The following is a 23109-nucleotide window of genomic DNA, read 5'->3' as shown; positions in this document are numbered from 1 at the left end:
ATTTTACCAAGAAAAAACTGGGATCAAATAGAACCCTGAATTCTTGGTAATTTTACCCTTTTCTTAGTAAATACACCGAGATTTTTTTTTCAGTGTACTGAAAGTAACTCCTAACGTAACTCGAGATTTAAATGTTGTTCGATGAATCTCCTTCTTCCCTTCCTTCGATGGAACTATACTCCCCCGCCACCCTAAAAAAATAACGGACACGTTTCGTGGGAGGAAAGGGCAAGAAAAAAAATTAGAGGATGAGGTTCCTTTATTCTGAGAAAGCAAATGGAGAAGTCGAACTTAACTCCACATTTTGCGGACATACAACAGACACGCAGAAGCACAGAAAAGTACAATCTTAAGGCTTAATCAAAAGTTAATTAATCACAAATATTGTGCCTTACTGTCTTAATTTTTAAATTTTGCCTTTTACACATTTGAAGAATAAAATGAGCGAAGCTGCAACTATGTAATTTAAATTAGATCGATGAAAATTGACCATAGCTAGTGACCTTGCACGAATAAGTACACTAACTGGTTGACTTGTTGGAAAGACTGGATAAGAAGGTTTCGGCAGCCTATTTTTTTAGGCTTGAAAATATTTGAATCGAGCGGGTTGTTTTTAGCGTATACTCGATTTGACTTTCTGAGGAAACTATCGTAAGAGTTATTAATTTTGTTTTACTTTATATGATTACGAATTGCTTCTAAAAGAGCGTTTTATAGGAGTTGATCCTCTATCATAGAATAGAGAAAAAAATTAAAAATTGAAAAAAGTTACGTATAATCAACAAAATTTTACAAAAAATCCATTTTCCCTTTTTAATTTTTACGTTAAAGTACTTGCTCGACGCTATAAATCGGCTTTCCACAAGCGGTACATACCGCGGAACCCTCTTTCAAGCAATTTTCAATTTGTTCATCGGAGAATTGTATATTTTGCGAAGTTGAATACGTCAAGATTGTTAGGGAATTTTCACCAAGATGTGGTGATCGGATTGCAGTTTACTTATATTAAAAATTTGCGAGGAATTAAGAGTCATTGTTTACAAAACTACCTACCTCAATTATAATTACAGTATGTCTATTCGCTCTTAAAAGTAAATCTAAGAAAACAGCTTAAAAAAATAGAAAAATTAAATAATATAAAAAACAGTTGAGAAACTATCATGTTTACAGTATTATATACACGGGTAACGAGATATTTAATGTAGACGTCTTTATCACTATTTCCTTGTTGACCGCGTAAGATCACTGAGGTAACTCCTCGTCAACCCTGAAACATGAGAAAAAACATAGGATACTTTTTGGATGCACCGAATAATTGTAGAAATTTCGAATTTGCTCTTCCTTTTTATTCATATTTCTGAGGATTAACCTAAAAACCCGCACAACTAATATATTTCTGACATTTCTATTTATTCATTTATCATTGTGAAAGGTGCGGGCCAAGTAAATTTAATGGTACGATTTTGGAAATAAATCATCGAGTCATGATACTGGTCAGAAATGGTATACACCATTACTGCCGTGCTAAGGAAGAACGTCGTATGAACATTCGAGAGTTGCCAAATTTCCTTTTGATTAAAAGTTTATTTTTTATACAAATAATAAATATTTTTCCTCGAAATTTTCAGACACTTAGGATCAAATTGCGAACAAAATGATCTGAGAAATTGGCAGAAAAATATTCAAAAATCCTCCTGAAAATTAGTGATTTGCCAGAGGAAATTTGGCAACGCCTGAAGGCTCATACGGCGCTTTTCCTTAGCACGGCAGAGTATGTACTTACACCGCGCTTGGTTTGGCATGCGGCGGCATCGAGAAATTACGAATTTAAACGATGAAAGCGCGCACCGTAGTGAACGCGCAATGCGTGAAGTATTCTTCCAGTCTTGTAGGCGCCAATTTGCATCTCGCGCCGCGCCGGTCACACTGAGTTTGGCGAGTTAGTTGAAATCGCGGAGTCAGCTTTTCTCAATTTGCTACCACCATTATGTTTTTACACACTTTAAACTACGATCGCTATAACGATAGTCGTTACATAAAGTGACTGTTGTATTTTGTTCCTTTTTATAAAATTCCATTTACACGATTCGGATGAAAATTGAGGTTTCAGAATACCGCAACGTCTTTTTAAACATAATTGTTTGGCCTTGATTCAATGGTTAGCCATTTTTGTGTGCTATTTATCTTTCAATATGTTTTTGGGCCGGTAAAACACTATATACATGCATTCGAGGGTTATTTAGCAATCGTTGATAATTTGAAGGCTCCTATTAATAAATGTAAAAGCTGAAAAGTCAGAAGTTAAGGAACAAGAAGAGGTGACTGCTTATTTTTCCCTGAATTAAAAAAGACGATATTTTTCTCCGAAAATGCATGGTGTCATTTTCCGGACGAAGGAACGTAACTCCACTCCGAGGTTGCAAAATGTCTCAAACAATTTAATTTTTTAGAAAAATGTACCCGTGCAATTTTTGTCCCATATTTTCCTGATTTTTCCGAGAGATCTGGGGAAAATCAGTGAAATATTCAGGTAGAAATATCCAAGATTCTTCTGGTAAAAGAACAATTTGCGAGGGGACATTTGGCAACACTGGAATGTAGTTACGTTCTCGAGGGGAGCGACGCACAGTGGATCGAGTCAGTCAGAGAGGTCGGACATGAAATTTTTTACTAGAACTTCAAATTTTGGGGTTCATTTCGTCACATTTTAAATTTCAAGGGGTGGTTTCAGAAGAAAACTTTACGAGGAAACCAATGGAACCACGTTTAGAACCTTAAATTGTTGTATAATTGGAGTTATAAGCGTTTAAAGTTTCCAAATTCTGTCCGACCTCTCCTATTGACTCGATCCACTGTGCGACGTGAGCGTGTGGTGCAGCATGTGAGGGGTTGAGCCGCGTAGCGGCCATGGGGGCGGCCTTCAAGTAAAGATATATTTTTTATTCATTCATTGACTTCGAATTCAATGGAGATGTTAGAACGTGTGAGGAATTTGCGATTTGACAGTTGATTCTTCGGTAAAAGTTCGCGAGAAACACGATGGTGCCACTGGTTTTCTCTGAAATCAACTCCCAAGCTCAAAAAAAGCTCTCAAGTTGAAGCCAAAATGGAGGGGATATCCCACGCTATCCTGAGAGTCCACCACTACATCAAGACACACTCTCCATGCAAAGATAGGGAGCAAATACATTGACAGGGCTGCCATTTTATTTGGGGACTCTAAAACTGAAAACACGGCATCACTGTTAATGTATTTGCTCCCTATCTTTGCATGGAGATTTCGTCTTGATGTAGAGGTGGACTCTCAGGATAGCTTGGGATATCCCCTCCATTTTGGCTTCAACTTGAGAGCTTTTTTTGAGCTTGGGAGTTGATTTCAGAGAAAACCAGTGGCACCATCGTGTTTCTCGCGAACTTTTACCTAAGAATCAATTGTCAAATCGCAAATTCCTCACACATGCAACATCTCTATTCCAGATTAGTAAAAATTATCATTTTTATAATGTTATATCAAAGGTCAATAACAATTTAAACCATCCAGGACCTCCCAAAAGACAATTAACCGCGTAGAGAACGAGTATGAATTTAGACCTAAGAGGTGCACATTAATAATTGTTTTAATGAGGCTTCGTGCTCAGAACGTCACGCACGACTTGGCTTAATGAGACGGCAATTGCATGCATAGACCACCATCTGAATGCAAAGTAGCCGAAATTATTCCGACTTAGACGGAGCGTCACTCACAAGCGTTATGAGCCCTGAACACCTGAACCTTGTGATATCTCTATCCAGTGGCGTGGCGTGCTTTGCAATATATCGATTGATCTGTCATTTAAACCTATGGAAAAGGATCGATTATTAACAGGGTGCTTGCAGCGAACACCTTAAAAATCGATTCTTTACCGCGGATTCAAATGGGGAAATATCGATAATCGATCACTCACGCCACGCCACTGTCTCTATCGTCGAGTACAAGAATGCTGTCATTGAACTGTATCGATGATAAAGAAAGGAGGAATAATATCATTTTGCAAAACATTTTTTCATGTTCATTATTAATGTTTCAAATGAAGGGGGAAACAAGGAAAATTCAGAACTAAATTCTAAAAAGTAAGTTTGCATTGACTGTTTTTGGACTTTGAAAAAGCTGAAAAATGTGTCAGAGTGTGCGAGTTAGGGAACCCTTCTTTCAGGGAGATTTAGGCGAAATGTACGAAGAAAAATTGTCATCAAAAGCATCTTAAATTCTATGGATCAATTTTTAATACTAACCACAAAATAAAGTGCAATATGAGAAAGCTAAAATTGTATGAAAAATATAGGAGGGTTCAAATTTACATTTTTTTTATGGGTTCAAATTAAGTAAGTTCAATAACTTTTATCAATTCCAAATGGCATCATCACTTAAGAATTAAAGAAGGGGGCTTCAGAACTCGGATATCTTAACAGATTTCTAGAATTATCTCTTTTTAATTTAAAATCCTTTACATTTTTTTTATTATTTTTTCATTTATTTTTCCCTTTATTTTATTTATTTATTTTCTTAGTATTGTTTATTTACTTTCTTTATGTTTTCAGTTTTTTTTTACTCTTCTTTTTGGGACAGTCAATGCAACTGGAAAATTTCATTTTGATTATATAGGGCAGTTCTTGGGGCTTCAGAACTCGGATATCTTAACAGATTTCTAAGAACTATCTCTTTTTAATTTAAAACCCTTTATATTTTTATATAATTTTTTTTATTTATTTTTTTATTTTCTCAGTATTGTTTATTTACTTTTTTTATGTTTTCAATTTTTTTTTATTCTTCTTTTTGGGACAGTCAATGCAACTAGAAAATTTCATTTCGATTATATAGGGCAGTTCTAAATAGATGGGACTCTAAATAGATGAAACGCGGCATACCGGAGGAGCGGCGGCGGGGGTGAGCGGTTTGGGCCAATGAGCGCTGAGCATGCGCGGAGGGACGATCAGTCGACCTCAAGTTTGCGGAAGGAGCCGGCCATATCGTTCACCTCGAACTCCATCTTCTTATTCCTAACGTTGATCTTCATCTTGTCCAGCGCCAGTAGTTCCTCCCGCTTCTCCAACAGTTGCTTCTTCAATCGCGCTGAAACAACCCGAAATGTAATCATGAGCACCAGTCAATGGCTAATAAACGATAGTCGCTATTAAACGAACGACAGTCACACTGTTGTGATGGAGGGTATGGATTCGATCGACAAATGAAAACGTGAATCGATCGACATGAATCGATCGACACCGATTCGATCGACAAATTATTAACAGACCGGTGTCGATTAGATCGACATGAATCGATCGAAAAATTAAAACGTGATTCGATCGGCATGAATCAATCGACACCGATTCGATCGACAGTTAATTTAAAAACACCCGTATCGATTCGATCGACATGAATGGATCGAAAAATGAAAACGTGAATCGATCGACGTGAATCGATCGACACCGATTCGATCGACAACCGTGAATCAATCGACAAACCCGTGAATCGATCGACAAACCCGTGAATCGATCGACAAACCCGTAAGTCGATCGACAAACCCGTGAATCGATCGACAAACCCGTGAGTAGATCGACAAACCCGTGAATCGATCGACAAATCCGTAAGTCGATCGACAAACCCGTGAATCGATCGAATTTTGTCGATCGAATCGGTGTCGATCGATTCACGTTTTAATTTTTCGATCCATTCATGTCGATCGAATCGACACCGGTCTTTTAATAATTAGTCGATCGATTCATGTCGATCGATTCACGTTTTCATTTTTCGATCGATTCATGTCGATCGAATCGACACCGTTTTTTTAACAATATGTCGATCGAATCCGTGTCGATCGATTCATGTCGATCGATTCACGTAATCATTTTCGATCGATTCATGTCGATCGAATCCATACCCTCCGTTGTGATAGCGAAGAGAGCCTGGAAATTGAGTTTTTCGAAAATGGGCTCAGTGGCGTCTATACAAGTAGCATAGATTGCAGAAAGTAGCATAATTACGTAGTAAAAATATTCCAATTCAACTGAGTGTTGTGCATGTTGCCTAGCTCCTATTTGAAGGGGCCCCGTTTACTGAAACCGATCGCAATAAAATTGAAGTAAGTTGAAATTTTTCACTGCATTGCATATTGCCTATCTTTCTGATTCATGGAGCTCATTTTGTTGATTGTTTCAAATCGGCATGAACGATCGACTGAATGATATAAAAATATTGCTATTTAATCGTAAAAAATTATATATGTAGTTGTATTGAAATCAAATTGCAATTTAATTTCAATATTTTTGTTGCACTATGCTACTTGGGTAGGTGGAAAAATGTATTGAGAGAAGCCTCTGTTCTTTGTCAAATTGGCTTTATAATCATCCGGAAGATTATTATAAATTGTTCGGATGATTAAAAATGGACGAATTTTATTTTCAAATAAATAAAAATGATATTTTTCATTTTCATGTGTGGTAAGTGTTGGACGAGATAGCAGTATGTGCTATCCTCTGAATGCTTCCGAATTGCATTCGTCTATTAGTGGACCACACCAATGCACTGGTTACTCAACGTGAAACTCGGATGAAAGCAAGGTGGAAGAAACCAAGGGCGTCACTATACCGCGGTGTGTGACGTCATGAACCAACATTTTCAAAGCGTGATATCTTAGTTAATATTAAACATAGAAGCTGATGTTTGTGCAGATCTTATTAATTTCAGCTGATCTACAAAAAGCAAGCATCAAAATACGATTATGTACCCAGCGCAACTGATCCATTCACAATTTTTTTAATGTAGGTAAAATAATCACAGAACATCCCAACCCAAGTAGGACAGTGCGATGAAAATATTGAAATTAAATTGCAATTTGATTTCAATAAAATTGTAATTTTTTTACCATGACATTCCAATATTTGTACATCGTTTAGTTGATTTATGACGATTTTAAGCAATAAAAAAATGGGCTACATGTGTGTCAGACAGATAGGTAATATCGACGGTGAAACTACCAAACCACGTATCTCGGTTTGCGACGTCGCAGACTTCCTGTCATACTTTAAATGAAAAACTACTTAAAGTCCAGTCTTGAAAATTTCTGTGATTTGTCCTCTTCGTGCGGAGAAAATTCTGTGAAAATTTCAAGGAATGATATTGATTTGGTCCACTTCAAAAAAATAAAATGTGAGCGTAGATTTTTAAACACCGCAAATGAGATACGTGGTTTGATAGTTTCACCGTCGATATGCAATGCAATGAATAATTGCAACTTATTTCAATTTTATTGCAGTAAGTTTACAAAACGGGGCCCCTTCAAATAAGAGCTAGGCAACATACACAACACTCAATGGAATGGACCACTAGACAAGGTACGAATTTCAGCATTCTGATACATGTTTCTTGACCAACATTTTACGTAAAATACGATGCACACAACGAAAATTACCGAAATCAACTCCTTACGAAGATATTTAATGATTCTTGATGCGTGAATTCAAACCACCCGCTCATGAAAACTCAATGCTCTACGTGATTCACATCGCGCGCTAAACGTTATCATGACAGTCTCTGCGATATAAAATTCTGGCAACCTCAATCTTGACGCTTTGGCTCAGTTATAGCAAATTGCTAATAGTTTGAACAACACATGGTGGGAAATGAACATGGTTCGATTGAGAAGATTGCTGAAATCGTTGTAGTGGGCAATTTGACTCACGTAGAGCTTTGAGTTTCTTGTGAATGGGCAGTTCAAATTCCTCGTAACCAATGTGAAATAAAAACGTTAATATCTTCGTTAGGAGTTGGTTTCAGTAATTTTCGCTGTGCGAATCGTTTTCTACGTGAAATTCTGGTTAAGAAACATGTATCAGATCGCTTAAATTCGTACCTTGTCTAGTGGTCCATTGCAATATTTCTACAATACAATTGCTACTTATTGCAATCTGTGCTACTTCGGATGTGTTACATGAAGTTAAATCTTCTCTACGTATATGACGTGCCGTGACAGCGACTTATCCACCCTCCTCGCTCTGAATGCATCAAATCTATCCATCACTTTTCAGGCTCTAAATGTACTTACAGATCAAATCTGCAGTGGGAATTTCTCCACCGTACTCCCGGGGAAGGATCTTCGGGTCAATTACTCGCTTCATATCGTCTACGTTTGAGTGGAACTGGAAAACAAAATACACAGTCAATTAAAAACAAAACTATTTTTCACGTCCGAAAGACATACTTCACTTGGTTATAGAAAGTTTTGACGTTCGTTCTCATTTACCATGTTTCAATATCTCGCCGTCCTTCAGACGGAAGAGCTCAGCGTCATTGCAATATTTCAAGGCCGACTTAAACAATACAATTTTATAACAAGAATATGACATGACGGTGCGATTGCTGTCCAACGGTACATTTTCCTGGTTTTTTCATAGAACTTTTGGTGGAGAAATTAGTGAAAATTTCAATCAGAAAAGCGGCAAAGTTCCCTAATAATAATGCAATCCAGGAGCGGAAATATTGCAACATTGAACGTGGTTATGTTCGCGTTCCCTCGTTCGAGAGATGGTTTGTGACGAAACAGGGCAAATTGTGCCCTATGATGGAAACTGTAATAGTTCAGTACATTTAAAAAAAAAAGAAAAGAAGAAAAAGACGGTTTAGTTTAAAGTGCGCTCAATTTATTGATCTTTCAGCGATTTTGGCGTCAAATGTCACGGTAGTAGACGACTCCAATCTGTGCCATAGTAAACCACATGTGGTAGTGCGGTATTTCAATCTCATTTTCCCACCCTTAAGACACAATTGGACATATTTCTGCCAAACAGAACTATGTACATTAAGACATGAGCCCTGAGACCCTTAAGAGTATGTGCATAACAGGGCTCAAGTCATAATGCACACAGTTCCGTTTGATAGATTTACATCCAATTTTCCTTACTGTTCTCACTCGTCTTAAATAGTCTATAACTCTCCGTTTTGGAGATATTTAAATGTCTCCATATGTAACTAATTAGCACATGCATGTATCTAAATTGCTAATCGCTCTTTAATCCTCTGCTCTAATCGCACAAAAATTAGCATGAAAGATTACATGAACTATTTCAACTCGTTAGACGGAGCATTCAAACATAATGTTTTACTATTCCGCCCGGATGTTTTGAGACTTAGACGAATGAAGTCCAAAATTTCCAGAACTTTTTCAACTGCCGCGAAGTAGAGAATCCGTTTATTAATTAGGATGTTTGAATTTTGTGAGGTCATTAACATTAGTTTCCTCGTCCAATGGAAAAGGGAACAGGACCCTCATCAAGGCTTGAGTTTTGATGAAACTTTGGAATATGTTTGAAGTATTTGTATCTGCTCTTAAAATACCAACGTCATATCGACGACGTAAGTCCGCAATCACATATCTCGTTTTGGTGTCTGAAAATCTCCGCCTTTGTTCTCTCTTTAAAGGAGAGCAAATTGACATCATTCCTCGAAGTTTATGCAGAATTTTCTTCGCACAGAGAAGACAAATCACGGCAGTTCTAAAGAATTGCCGCGTTGAGTGGTTTTCCGTTTAAAAAATAAAGTATGACAGGAAGTCTGCGACGTCGCAAACCGAGTTATGTGATTGCCGACTTACACCGTCGATATATTGTACATCCCTTAAAGCTACTAGTAATGATCGTTAGAGGAAAAATTTTATTCAACTTACCGTGACCCGGTTCTTTAGTTTTTCGTTCATGAGACTTACGACAAAATCGAATACTTTGTTTGCAAAATTTGGTACATTGAAGAAATGAGTAGCCTTATGCCTCATGGGCGTGGAATTCTGAAAAAAAAAGAAAGGTACACCTCTACAGAGACCTGAAATCAACAAACTAAAACTGATCAAATATTTTAATTGTGTTCATTTCCCTGGCCTCCAAGAGAATTTGTATCGTAGATGGTAACTGAACAGAATGATACATACATTTGAAACGATAGGCTCGTAAAGAATTAGTAATAATAATTATTAATAAATTATTTTTATTTTGCAGCCAATTTCTCAAAATGCATGCTCTACAACGGCGAATTAAGCGCCTCTATAGTATTCCATTGCCGGGAGAGACGTTTAAGTATTTTCATTGACTTAAATGAAAAATTGTTTGGTGCTAGTGTAGAAAAATTGAAATCATAATGAATAATCATAAATTCACAGCAATATAGCAAGTAGTGTTGGTGCTTGCGTAAGGATTTTGAAACATATTTTGCTTACGAAACATTAATTAATGTAAATATCATAACTCCAGAAATATTTACTAGAAATTTTCGGCAATCTCAGTTGACGTTTTTCTGATAAACGGAAGTAGAGACGTGTGGGAAAGATGGAATGTGCTCGTGGTGAGCTGCATAAGAAATAATGTGAAAGTGAGCGTAATACCCTATTCGGAAATTCTGCAAGCGCCAATCACTGTATGCGGCACTCATGTGGGCATGGCAAAAGAGCTTTGTGGACAGGGCTCATTATCTCTATAAAATTAATTATTTTCTAATTAAATAATTAATTTATTCTAATTAATTATGTTTTTTTTATAAAAAAAAAGAAAAAAAGACCATGTGCGTTCCCGTTGCGCCACACAGTGGACCGAGTCATTGGGAGTGGTCGGAAAAAATTGGGAAACCCATAAAGCTTAGAACTCCGTTAAATCAAAACTTTGAGATTTTAAAAATGGTACAATTGCTCTTCTCGTGAAATTTTCTCCAAAAGCACTCTTTAAAGTTTAAAATGTGACGAAAGGAACATCAAAATTTGAAATTTTAGCCAAATATTTCATGTCAGACCTCTTCTGTTGGCTCGTTCCACTGAGCGACATCGCCGCTGACGTCACTAGCGCTTTATAACTCCCATTTATTCTTACGGCCCGAAAACTAGCGAGCACACCCCTTCTTCCCCACCTGTCACTAGTTCCATTTAGCAGAAGTACGTCCAAGTTAAGTGCGCGTTTGAGGAGATATCGGAAAATCATCCTAAAAGTAATACTTATCGTAAAATGTTTGTATTGAAATGTAGGTACCTGTATACACCGGATAATGCTTCTAAGATCATTGAGGCTCCATAAGGTAACGTGAGACATTGATAAACCTGAGTCGTCATTAACATATGTATACCCTGTTGGAGAAAAACAGTTGTGAAATATACTTCAAAGAGTGGAACATGGAAGCAATCTTTATAAAAAAGACGTTTAATTCAAATTTAAATAAAGCCTTATTCTACGATACTCATTTGAAATTCTTGAAGGAAAGTCTACAATATGCACAAAAGTGCTAACACTGAGCCAGGAGGAAGATGCAAAGTTGCGAGAAGTGTAGCAGGAGTGTCGTTTTGCCTATCCTCATGTTTGAAGGAGGTTTTTTGCATCTTGTGTTGGCGAGCCAAGAAATCGCGTCCCCAAGTTTGGATAATGATATGTCTGCGGTGTTTCTTTCAACAACAAGGAATGAACTAGATGGAGCTACCCTACCAGCCATGGGGAGCCACTGCCCCTAAAATTTATACGATGATAAAGCATCTATTGGACGTAAATGGAGTCTATTTTATGATGGAATATTTTCAATATATTCATGTATTTGAGTATTATTGTGTATTATTCCATGTATTTCAATATATCCTATCAGAATAATGGATTGATTGGAATTTAAAGATGGGGTTTGAGGCTAGTTTAGTCCAAATGCGCGCCCAAGTTAATCTATATTCGATTATTTGTATGTATTTAGAAGAAGGAGAAGCAGTGTTGTGAGCAGAGGCGGATCCAGCGATTTGGCAACACCGGATTTCCTCCATTTATACCGATGTTAAATAATCGATTCTTGTCGGAGCACCTGGTCCCTTCAAGAATCGATACATTTCCATGGGTTTAAATGGAGGGAATCCAGTGTTGCCAACTCCCTGGATCCGTCAATGGTCGTGACGCGTGAGCTTCCACAAATTGCTACTGCGCAGAACTCGTGAACATTTTGTTTGGTTTATGGCATTCCCCATATGGTTGCAAAATAAACGCATGCCTTCGAGGAACATCATTGTGCTCATGAATCGTCTCACTGTCGTTCTTTGTCATCGATTCAAGTCCTCTTCAGCCATTTTGACGTTTGTTTTTGCCTAATAATGACCGATTCAAACGGCACATAGCAGTACCGAATCAGTGGCGACTCTTATACAATTCGACAACACTGGGCTTTGACCTTTTAAACGCAGGTAAAACAATTGATTTTATCAAAGTAAACTACCTCACCTAGAATCGATTGTTTGCAGTGGTTTTAAATGGGGGGGGGGGGGGAGCAGTCTTGCGAACTTGCAAGGAGCAGGAACACCTAAATGTTTAGTTTTTTCTGGGCTAGGACTCTCTTTCCTACATTGAGATAAATACGAAACCAAAATCTTGTTTATCATAACGTGGAATTTACCACTACTATGAATTCTTGAAATCAGTTCCGAAGTAAAAGAAAAATTGACGGATTCTTTGAGCATTATTGAGTGGTCCAAATTCTCAAACTCTCCAATTTCTCTAAACTCATTTTTCAATCAGTAGGACCCACTCTGGTGAGAACGGTAAGTTATTTTTCGCAAATAACTAATTTTCAGTTAAGAACAGATCAGTTATACTGCCATGCAAAGGAAGAGCGCTTTATGAACATTCGAGAGTTGTCAAATTTCCTTCGATAAACTGTTTATTTTTTAGGGAAGTTATGACTCTTTTCCTTGAAATTTTCAGGAACTTTAGGTGAAATTGAAAAAAAAAATATCTGAAAAATTGGGAGGATATATTCATAATTTCACCAGGAAAATTTGCTTTAATGAAGGAAATTTGGCAACGCCCGAAGGTTCATACGGCGTTCTTCCTTAACACGGCAGTATATGTCATTCTACAACGTCAAATGACGATAAGAACCACGTACCTCTGACTTGGTTTTCTGGATCGTCCATGAGTAATTCTACAACCATGCTGTGTACTCGTGCCATGTCCGCTGAAGTATATTTGTGAGGGTCAAACTTTCCGATGCATGCCAAAAGAACGCACCTTCCATATTCGTCTCGTTCTGGAAGAGGAATCAGGTACCTGCGCACACAAATATCCATAGGTCATTGCAATACGTTTAAAAAACGTTGCTCACTAAGAAAAAAATATGGCAAGTTTTACCATACTCTGATACAGTGATACGGGTATGGCGATTCACACCAGAATCTTTGGTAGCATTTACCATCTTATGGTAAGTATCGCCAGAGTTCTGGTGAATACTATTGTATTTCTGGTCATTTTCACTAAATTATATCACTGTGTAAAAAATCAAGTAGACATATAGTAGATGTTACTATACTTTTTTTCAGTCTGAGAATACGTAATAATCGACGGACTTGGGAGTTGGTTTCAGAGGACACCTGTAGCACCATCGTGTTTCCCGCGAATTTTTACGAGCAGAAAAACACTTAAAACCGCAAATCTTTGTATCATGCAAGAACTCCATTATCACGCACAAAGTTGCATTAAACCGAAGTCAAGATCATAGGCCTGAGACACAAGTATGCGGTATGATCAAGGTTGCCAGAATGTGCGAAAAAAACCTAGACATTTTGCGTTGAATTTAATAAGGAGAAATCTGCCGTCCAAAGTAATATCGCCGTATCTTCACTCAACACTTTTCCAATTTTTTTCTGACATAAATACTGTTCTACAAAGAACCCAATAAATATCCATCCTTCATTTTTTTAAATACAACTCCGCCACAACATTAGGAACTAAAGATGAAAAAATGAAGTCTTGTGGCAATGAAATTTTCTTGAAAAAGAGCAGTAGGTACGTGCTGGAAAAAAGGAAAACAATTTGAGTGGAGTTAAAGCGTTCACTGCAAAACATGGTATGCTGTTTCAGCACCTAAGATGTCAAAAATGTGTCTGGAGATCTTGAAATGCTGCCTTGATTGCCTACGCAGTTGAATTTGCATTCACAGGATGTAAAGTTATACCTGCGGGGGCAATAAAAGCAGCATCTTAGGATCACCAGACACAGTTTTGACATCCTAGATGCTAAACCAGCATATTATTTTTTTCAGTGTTTTTGCTTTGGACCGAAAAAATCTGCTGCGCTAAGAAAGAACGCCGTAAATCCATCAAGATTTTCCTTTGTTTTTTGGAACTTAACACTTTATGACATAAAAACTGTTTTATCCATGCACCTTAAATTTTCAAGTTAAGTTTTTGATAGTTTTTGCGAAAAAATTCTGTGAAACATTGTCCCAAGGTACACAAGTTTTTCAGCTATGATACGTTGTTTCCAAAAATTGTAAAATGACGTTTACGGCGTTTTTGCGTTGCACGCACTGGAAAAAAAAGTCGCTTTGATGTAAAGTCCAGACTCTTAAAAACATCGACAAGAAAAAATACTCTTGATTCAATCGGATTTTTGCTTAAATCGAGAACCAAGTCTCTTAGTTTAAGCGGATTTCCTTTTGATTCAAGCAAAAAACCGATTGAATCAAGAGTACTTTTTCTTGTCATTGTTATCAAGATTTTGGACTCTCACTGGAAAAAAAACCACATTGGATCTAAAGTTCAGACTCTTGAAAACATTGACAAGAAAAAATACTCTTGATTCAATCGGATTTTTGCTTGAATCAAAACGAAATCCGCTTATAAGTTAAGAGGTTGGTTCTTGATTTAAGCTAGATTCTGATTGAATCAAGAGTACTTTTTCTTGTCGATGTTTTTAAGAGTCTGGACTCTAGATCCAATGTGTATTTTTCCAGTGTAGATCCAAGCTACTTTTTTTCCAGTGCGGCAGAAATGTGTTGAATTTTCCGTGTAATCTGGCAACAATGGGTTCGATTCCCGCGACAACTTGCGAAATCTGAAGGCTCGACGCTCTGATCTCGAAGCTTTAAGCTCACGTGGTGAGCGCAAGGTGCATGTGCATGTGGCTGTGCAGTTGGGAGCGTGCGCTGATGCAGAAAGCGAGGGTACTGACCCGCTATCGAGAATGGCGGACAGAGTGGGGTCAAGGACGTCGAATCGGCTGAACCAGTGCGGGTAGATCTGTCGGATCGTCAGGTACCGCTCCAGCATCTCTTGGGCCAGCGGCATGCAGAACTTCTTCGTCCTCAAGAATCGCAGCAGGAATGGGGCGTCTGGAAAGGAGAATTTCAATTTTCACTCAATTTTGATGTAAACAGATGGTTAGATTAAGGTGATGAACAAGGTGGTATGAAACGTAAGAAAGAAATGAAAGATTGGAAATTTCAGTGAAATATTTCATGAAATCACGAGGCTGTGAGATATTTCATATTTTTCAGGGCTAGAGTATGCAACTCGCACTCAAACACCCAAAAATAGATGAAAATCACAATTTTTACATTGGGCGAAACATAAAGAGGAACCGGTATTTTTCAATATCTTTCATAAATTTCTAAAATTTCATGAGATATTTCACCTAAAATTTCAAGATTTTATTTTTCATGAAATTTTACCACCCTGGTGGTGAAATATGGTGCTAGGTCCACACTAGTCTGCGGAGAAAGCAAGGCTAAAAAGTACAGAAAGTCAAATCGTCACTTTCCGGCAAAAGTATCGCAAGCACCATGCAACGTCTCAAAATTTCCGCCGCTATTTTATTATTTAACAGAGAAATTTTTTATTGAATCCGTCTGAAAATTTGACTGAATATTATCGGCCGCACAGAGAAAATTGAGTGAAATTTTCAGACAGCTTCGTTGAACAAATTCTCTGTAAAAAAATAAAATGGCGGCGGATATTTTTAAGCGTCGCTGAACAAACTATTTCGACTTCAAAGTAGGTCAAATTGCATGTTCACAAAAATGAAGAAGGACCTTCGCAAGTTCGCGATCAGACGTTTTAACGCAAGAGTAGAAAAGTTGTATACGGCGAAACCCATGATACAACTATTTCAACTTCAAAGTAGGCCGTATTGCATGTTCACGAAATTGAAGGAGAACTTGACCTCCGGTTCACACTCAGAGAGTTTAACGCGAGGATAGAAAAGTTGGATAAGGCGAAACGCATGATACAACTATTTCAACTTCAATAGGTCATATTGCATGTTCACAAAAAATAAGGAGAACTTGACCTCTATTACGCACTCAGAGACTTTAACGCGAGAGTAGAAGAGTTAGATAGGGCGAAACGCATGGTACAACTATTTCGACTTGAAAATAGGTAAAATGGGTCTGTTGCAAACTTTTGCTAGAGCAAAAATAAGAGTTATTCCTTCTTAATAAGCCTCAAAAATCACGATGAGCGCATCGGCAAACTCTGAAATGCACTCCTAACTTAACAATCTGCGTAAGAATTTGCGTTTTTTTAAGCTTCCCGCTTCAAAATGGATACTACGGCACAGGTGAACATTTCGCTAGAGAAGTCGTTCCATTCAATTCCTGCTGTCAAGGATACCTCGCAATTTTCAACACAGCCGTCGCCAATCCGCCAAAAGACATGTGACGGGACGATGATTCCAACCACCTGACAACAATCGGTGTGTTTACATTCACATTTTTCTCGCTTTTATAGATATCCGTCTTGATTGCGACCTCGTGCTCTCCTCAACTAGTGCGCGGAAGCGTCGGCCACGTTGAGCAGGGATTGAATGGAATGACTCCTCTAACAAAATTTTCACTTGTGCCGTGGTATCGTTTTTGAAGCGGGAAGCTCGAAAAAACGCAAGTTTCTGATGTAAATTGTGAAGTAAGGAGTGCATTTCAGACTTTGCCGATGCGCTGATTGAGATTTTTGAGACACTTTCTATGAGCAACAACTGTTAGTTGGACTGCAGTTAAGCAGAAAAGGAACCAACCCAGCAATTTTGGAAAGAATTGAGTTATGAGTGGTTTGGAGAACTCAACCACTGCTCTACTATCTATCGCCAAAAATTTAAAGTTTTTGTTGGAGCAAATTTTGCAGAAATTGAACTTGAAGTTTAACTTTTCACATTGCAGTCTTATGCACGAGCTAAACTTTAAGCCTCTTTTTCTCGGTTCGATCCGATGTGGCTGGTTCCTTTCTGTTAAACTGCAGTCCAGTTTTGCTCTGCAAAAGTTTGCAACAGGCCCATTGCATGTTCACAAAAATGAAGGAGAACTTGACCTCTATTTCGCACTCAGAGACTTTAACGCGAGAGTAGAAAAGTTGGATAGGGCGAAACGCACGATACAACTATTTCGACGTGAAAATAGGTAAAATTAGAGTCCCTTTATACTGAGAGTCAAGACAACACCCCTCATGGAGTCACAAACGGGAATAAAGATTACAGAAATTGAACGTTCTTTGTAATCTTTGATCGGCCCATTCTTAAATTCCTCTCTCCGTTCCTTCTCTCATTCCGTTTGTTCCTTGCCGAACCCGTAATTCCCCGGTCCATTCCAGATTATAATCTTCGCAATCGGTGGAAATGTAATGTTTATTCCCGTTTGTGACACTGTGAAGGAACCAATCAGAAATGGATTCACATTGTCTTGACTCTCAGTATAAAGGGACTCTAAGAGACTTTAACGGGAGAGTATAAGAGTTGGATAGGGCGAAACGCATGATACAACTATTTCGACGTGATTATAGGTAAAATTGCTATATCTACTATTAATGAAGGAGAATATTAGTGCCCTACCAGTGCGGCAGTACTCGATGTCTGGGTGTTTGGAGATCCAGTCTCGCATCTGTCTGAGGGCGTGCGTCCGGATTGCGTCATCCTCCCTGAGTTCCGTCTTGGCCACGAGCCGCAGCTCTTCCCGCAGCAGGCAGGCCGCTTTGTCCTCCTGCGAGATCTCGTTCTCTCCCAACTCGATCTTCTCCACACCCATGATCCTCCCGCCTGCACAAAACAAACAATTCACTTCAATTATTGACCACCATCTCAAAAATCACTAATATCTTCAAAATCCAGGAGTGAAATTAGGATACCTTTATAGGAAGAGTATAGGTTAAAATTTTTAAAACAGCAGCCCGCGACAGTGGTGATATTAAAAACATAGGAGAAAAAACGAGAAACAAGGTTGAAAATTACACGTAAAAATCCGATACGTTTCGGCCCAAAACTGAGCCACTTTCAATCGGAAGAATAAAAATAAAATATAAAAACTCCAAATAGAAACCTGCAGACTACATGATGGCCGAGAAAATTTTCAGGTGCAGGTGCATCCATAAGAGGTGTGCGTGGTCCTCTCAGTAAACTTTTTGTTTTCAAGGAAAGTTACGAATATTTTTTCTTGAAATTTTCAGACATTTTAGATCAAATTACGAACACAATTAGCTGAAAAATTAGGAGAAAAATATTCATAGGTTTGGCAGGAAATTCGTGGCTTATGAAAGGAAATTTGGCAACGCCTGAAGGTTCATATGACGTTTCTTCTTAGCATGGCAGTGAAGCACCCTAGCATCCCCGACCAGACAATGGTTCAGGGAAGGGAGGAGAGGAACGCAGAAATGAGTTGATAAGCTCACAGAAACCATTCAAACTTTGTTATCTTTATTCTGGTTTGTTGCATCCATGACCCGACTTGTTGAGAGCTTTTTTCAAGCTTTGGAGTTGATATCAGAGAAAACCAGCCGCACCATTGTGTTTCTCGCGGAAGTTTTTCAGAAAAACAGTATTTAAATCGCAAAACCCTCACACTTTCGAGCACTCCAGCAGGGCGCAAATTTTTGGCGAATGGAAAGTGTCGTGGCGCAAGTTATTCAGTTCTCCAAAAGAATCTCTAGCGCCTGCGACCCCTTAAAAATGATTTTTTCGGCGCGGTCATTAGTTCTCACACATTTAGGCAACCATGTCATTGCATCATTAACGTATTCGGCGTCTGTCGAACTGCGGGTCCGCACAGTAGGCCTCAAAAACTCGAAAATCACAATTAAACGATTAACTTCATATTGAGTTCCATTAAGCAAATAACTGAATGTTCCTCAACGCGAGTGGGACGCTACCACGGTCCGTGTTGCCAAATTAGCAACGTAGACGCTCTTTGTTTACACAGGCTGTACTGCCATGGTAAGGAAGAACACCGTATGTACATTTGAGAGTTGCCAAATTTCCCCAGATGAAAAATGCATTTTAGAGGAAAGTTTTGCATAGTATTCCTTAAAATTTTGAGATGTGTTAGATTAAAGTGTGTACAAAATTTTCTGAAAAATTTAAAGAAAAATATCCAACAGTTTCCTTGAAAATTCGTATTTTATCGGAGGAAATTTGGCAACACCTAATAGCTTATACGCGTTCTTCCTTAGCACAGCAGTAGACACAAAGCAATAAAATTCCTCCGTATTATTTGACGTATTGCCGCTAACAGAATCCATTCAATTAGTTTTTACAAGAAGTAATTTCGCGAATCATCTCTCGAGACGTTTTCATGCGTCTTTGGGTGCGAGCGATAATTGCTTATCTGGAAGAAGAACAGTAAATTCGGCGTGTCTAATCACTGTTTTCGCTGACTCATAGTTTAGCAGCGCGTCCTTTAATTAATGGAACATTCTAACTTCTAAGTAATGCAAATATGCAGTTTGATTAGTTTTCTGCAGTTCTGCACGCGTAGAGGGACGGGGCCGTTTTGTGAACCGGCAAAAAAGTGCATGCTTCCGAAGAACCGAGGCACTTACTGGCGAGTGAATCGGTAAGTAACTTCTATGTTATGTGTGCTTCAACGGAGCAGTAGATGGGGAGTCGGGGTTACCCTCAACCGTAACTTTATGGCGCGTGACTGTAATATAAGTGCAATAACTTCTTCCAACGTTGTCAGACTGCGGTCTCTCGGCTGTCATATCCAGAAAGATGGGTTGTGTATTTTAAGGAATAGAGCTTTATCAATGTAACAAGGTGGAGAAATGGACGTATTTCTATCAAACGGAGCTATGTGCATTAAAGACACCTGAGACCCATAAGAGGATGTGCATAGCAGGGCTCACATCATAATGCACATAGTTCCATTTGATGGAAATACGTTTTCGGTTTTTTTTTTTTTTTTTTTTTTTTTTTTAAGCGATTCTGAACAACCAATGAGAGAGCAACTTCCAATTTTAGGTTTGAAAATAGCGTTCCAAATTTTGCGCGAAAATAAGCCCCGCCCCCACAACACAAAACAACTTCGAACAAAATGCGATCGTTGCTTGTTTTCACAACATGTTGCGAGTGTTACCTCCGAACAAAATACGACTCAGGTTGCGAAGTTCCAATGCGAGGACTCTGTCCATTATTATGGTAGCCTAGGCAACAATGTAGGAACACACGGAAATAGACTAGGGAGCGCGATTGCAGACACCTCAAATCTGAGCCTCGCGACTGATGCCATATCGTCCAAAGCGCATAAGTTCCCACTCAGGAATCGCTAGATTTTTCGGTGATTTTCTTTTAAATTTTGCAACGCCGCTCGCGGAGGCTGAGCGCAGACGGAGCGTGGCTAGAGCCAGGGCAACGGATGAAGGATCGATGATGCTGATCGTGTTGAAAGCAGTAGCGTGGCGTGCTTTACAATATATCGATTGTTCTGCCATTTAAACCTGTGGTAAAGAATCGATTATTAAGGTGTTCGCTGCGAACACCCTGATTATCGATCATTTTCCATAAGTTAAATGCCATAACAATCGATACATCGCAAAGCAGGCCACGCCACTGGTTAAAAGCGTATTCCTAAAGTAAAATTTTGAGGTACTCTTAAAATCCTAACAAAACAGCCGCCTTAGAAAACTCTTGAGGCTAATTTTATTTAAAGTTCCGAACTTCTTGGAGAAATTCTGTCCCGGTTTGTCTCATCAATCACCAAGACCGATGGACACCGCTGTTTCCAGATTCGACCAATCAGATCCGTTGGTTTTCGATAGGTCGAACCTTCTTTAAAAACAACTTCGTTGCGATTCGTTAGTCGCCAAAGCGGAAGTTCCGAACACAAATAAAATGACAGTAGGAGGTTCGGGCGCAAAAGTAGTGCCAAACCTTCAGATAAAGTTTGCTTTCGGTACTCTTAAAATGAGTTTTGATCAGAGTCGAACCGGTTTTCAGCAAATTAGAACCCAAAATTGAGCTCTGATCCACCAATTCTGTTTCTCCAACGTGTAAGGTGAAAAGTTTGAATGACATTCATTATTTACGCGAGAATAGGAGCATTGGTTTTTCGATAAATTCCTGTGTGGCATGAAGCAAATTCCCTTAAATTTTCAAAAAAATCCGTACAACTGTCCTCCTAAAAATAAAGAGTAGTTCGATGAAACTTGGCAATGGCAACTGTTATTTGGTCCCTGTATACTCGAGGCATTCAATGTGTCTATGATAGATAACTTAATTTTGAAGAAGCACGATAAAGATGTGTCCCCAGATTGGTTCAGTCCGACTTTAATGAAATTTATCAAAAATAAGGAGCATTGCGATATCTGTTGCCATGCTCAGGAAAACCCACGTATCTGCATAGAATTTTCATCAAACTTACGCGGTTCTGGTCAGAGTGCCTGTATACGGGAGAGCATATTGTCATCTCAATCCTTTTCCTACAGAAAAAGTATGCCGCTCTCTGATTGGTCAGTTATCATGGAGCCCCAGAGTTGGCCCAATGTAAACAAACCCCAGCCCCTCCGCTCCTAGTTTGGCCCGACGTAAACAAAGAAGATGCTGGAAAAGTTTCACAAAGTCCCAGACGTGATTTTGGGTGTGATAGAAAATTTTTTATATCCAACTTCTGAATTGAGTTCGGATCGAACTTTGATGAATATTTGTGCAGAAAATTAAGCTTTGAGTGTGATTATCATTCGTTTCTTAGCCGATAATACGTGTTCCTCTGGGTCGGGTTTATTTACATTGGACCAACTTTGGAGCTCCATCACTAGAAAAAAAGTCCCTTGAATCTCGAGTCCAGACTCTTAAAAACACCGACAAGAAAAAATACTCTTGATTCAATCGGACTTTTTGCTCGAATCAAAAAGAAATCCACTTAGATTAAGAGGCTCGGCTCTTCGATTCAAGGAAAAATCGGATTGAATCAAGAGTATTCTTTCTCGTCAATGTTATTAAGAGTCAGATCCAAGCGACTTTTTTTCCTGCGAGCCTAAAACTGATGAGCCAATCAGAGAGCGGCACAGAGATGGCAATACTCTCCCGTATACAGGTACTCTAGTATATGTCCGTTCGGGTGTACGAGCGGCAACGTGGCCAGAGACTCGAACGCTGGAGTAGGAAAGTAAAAGCGGTTGCGTCACTGCTTTCTCTCTGCTCGGCGGGTCTTCCAGCGGTGCGCCGGTGGCCGCAGTCCAGTGACTGAACGCAGACTGGAAGTGTTGTAATTCGTAATTCAGGGTCTACGCGCTGTTGGGCCCCCCACTCGGGGCCCGGGGTCCCCCGTGGGGGGACCCAGTTGCCACGCCGAGAGCTCGAAATGTTGGTCACTGGTCCGGGGCCCGACTTCCGCACATTATCGATGACCTTTGACCCGGCGACAGCCGGATGGTGCTCATTCATTATTCGCCACAAGCTTTGTCTATAAATTTCAACAATCAGCTCACAGCGGGCTGATTGCTGAAATTGATAGATAAAGCTATGGACAAAGATGACAAAAGGGATATGGAGAGATCCTATCGGTAGAAGCAGGTGGTCGCAATGGACAGAGGATGTAGGTAATAGACTAACTAACGGCAGCCCACAAGAGACCCTATAGTTTGTCCATCATCTTCTTCCTTAGTCTAAAGGAACCTCCCATTTCAACCAATAACATCGCTCCCATACTCTCTGTGTCCTCTTTGTCCATCGCTTGGTCTAACAATGTCAACAATCAGCCCGCAATTTCAGTCTGTTCATAATCGTCTCTAACATCTTCTATCCTTAGGGAGACACACGATTTACACGGGAAAAATGGATTGCTGATTTAACAATTAATTGTTAAAATATGTGTCCGACATTTTTCAAATATACATTTTACAATATTGAAGAGCTAATTTATCACGAGAGTGGTTAAATTACAGTTTTTGATGGTAAAATCTACATTGACACATGTCGGACACTTGTATTGACTACAAAATTGTTAAACCAGCAACTTCATTTTTTTTTCGTGCGAATTTGGATGTCGTCAGGATTTGAACCATCTAGCTCAGTGATTTACTCGGTGAATAGTCATCACCAGCT

General features: G+C 38.9%; 1 protein-coding gene across 2 annotated transcripts in view; it reads right to left on the bottom strand.

Annotated features, from left to right (window-relative positions):
* Positions 1–241: 241 nt before the first annotated feature.
* Positions 242–23109, bottom strand: part of LOC140223817 (clavesin-1-like) — a 55664-nt gene continuing 32796 nt past the window's right edge. For both annotated transcript variants that reach the window (XM_072304212.1, XM_072304213.1), the window contains exons 2-9: positions 17629–17832; positions 14983–15142; positions 12920–13080; positions 11041–11135; positions 9699–9815; positions 8082–8175; positions 4906–5110; positions 242–1267 (exon numbers count right to left, since the gene is read on the bottom strand). In XM_072304212.1, the coding sequence (XP_072160313.1) occupies positions 4971–5110; positions 8082–8175; positions 9699–9815; positions 11041–11135; positions 12920–13080; positions 14983–15142; positions 17629–17821 (960 nt within the window). In that variant the 5' untranslated portion in view covers positions 17822–17832 and the 3' untranslated portion in view covers positions 242–1267; positions 4906–4970. The remainder of the gene's footprint in view (positions 1268–4905; positions 5111–8081; positions 8176–9698; positions 9816–11040; positions 11136–12919; positions 13081–14982; positions 15143–17628; positions 17833–23109) is intronic.

This window comes from Bemisia tabaci, chromosome 9 (assembly GCF_918797505.1).
Source record: "Bemisia tabaci chromosome 9, PGI_BMITA_v3".
Taxonomy (NCBI): Eukaryota; Metazoa; Arthropoda; class Insecta; order Hemiptera; family Aleyrodidae; genus Bemisia; species Bemisia tabaci.
Note: the sequence above shows the minus strand (reverse complement) of the source record. Positions and strands in the feature narration are given on the sequence as shown.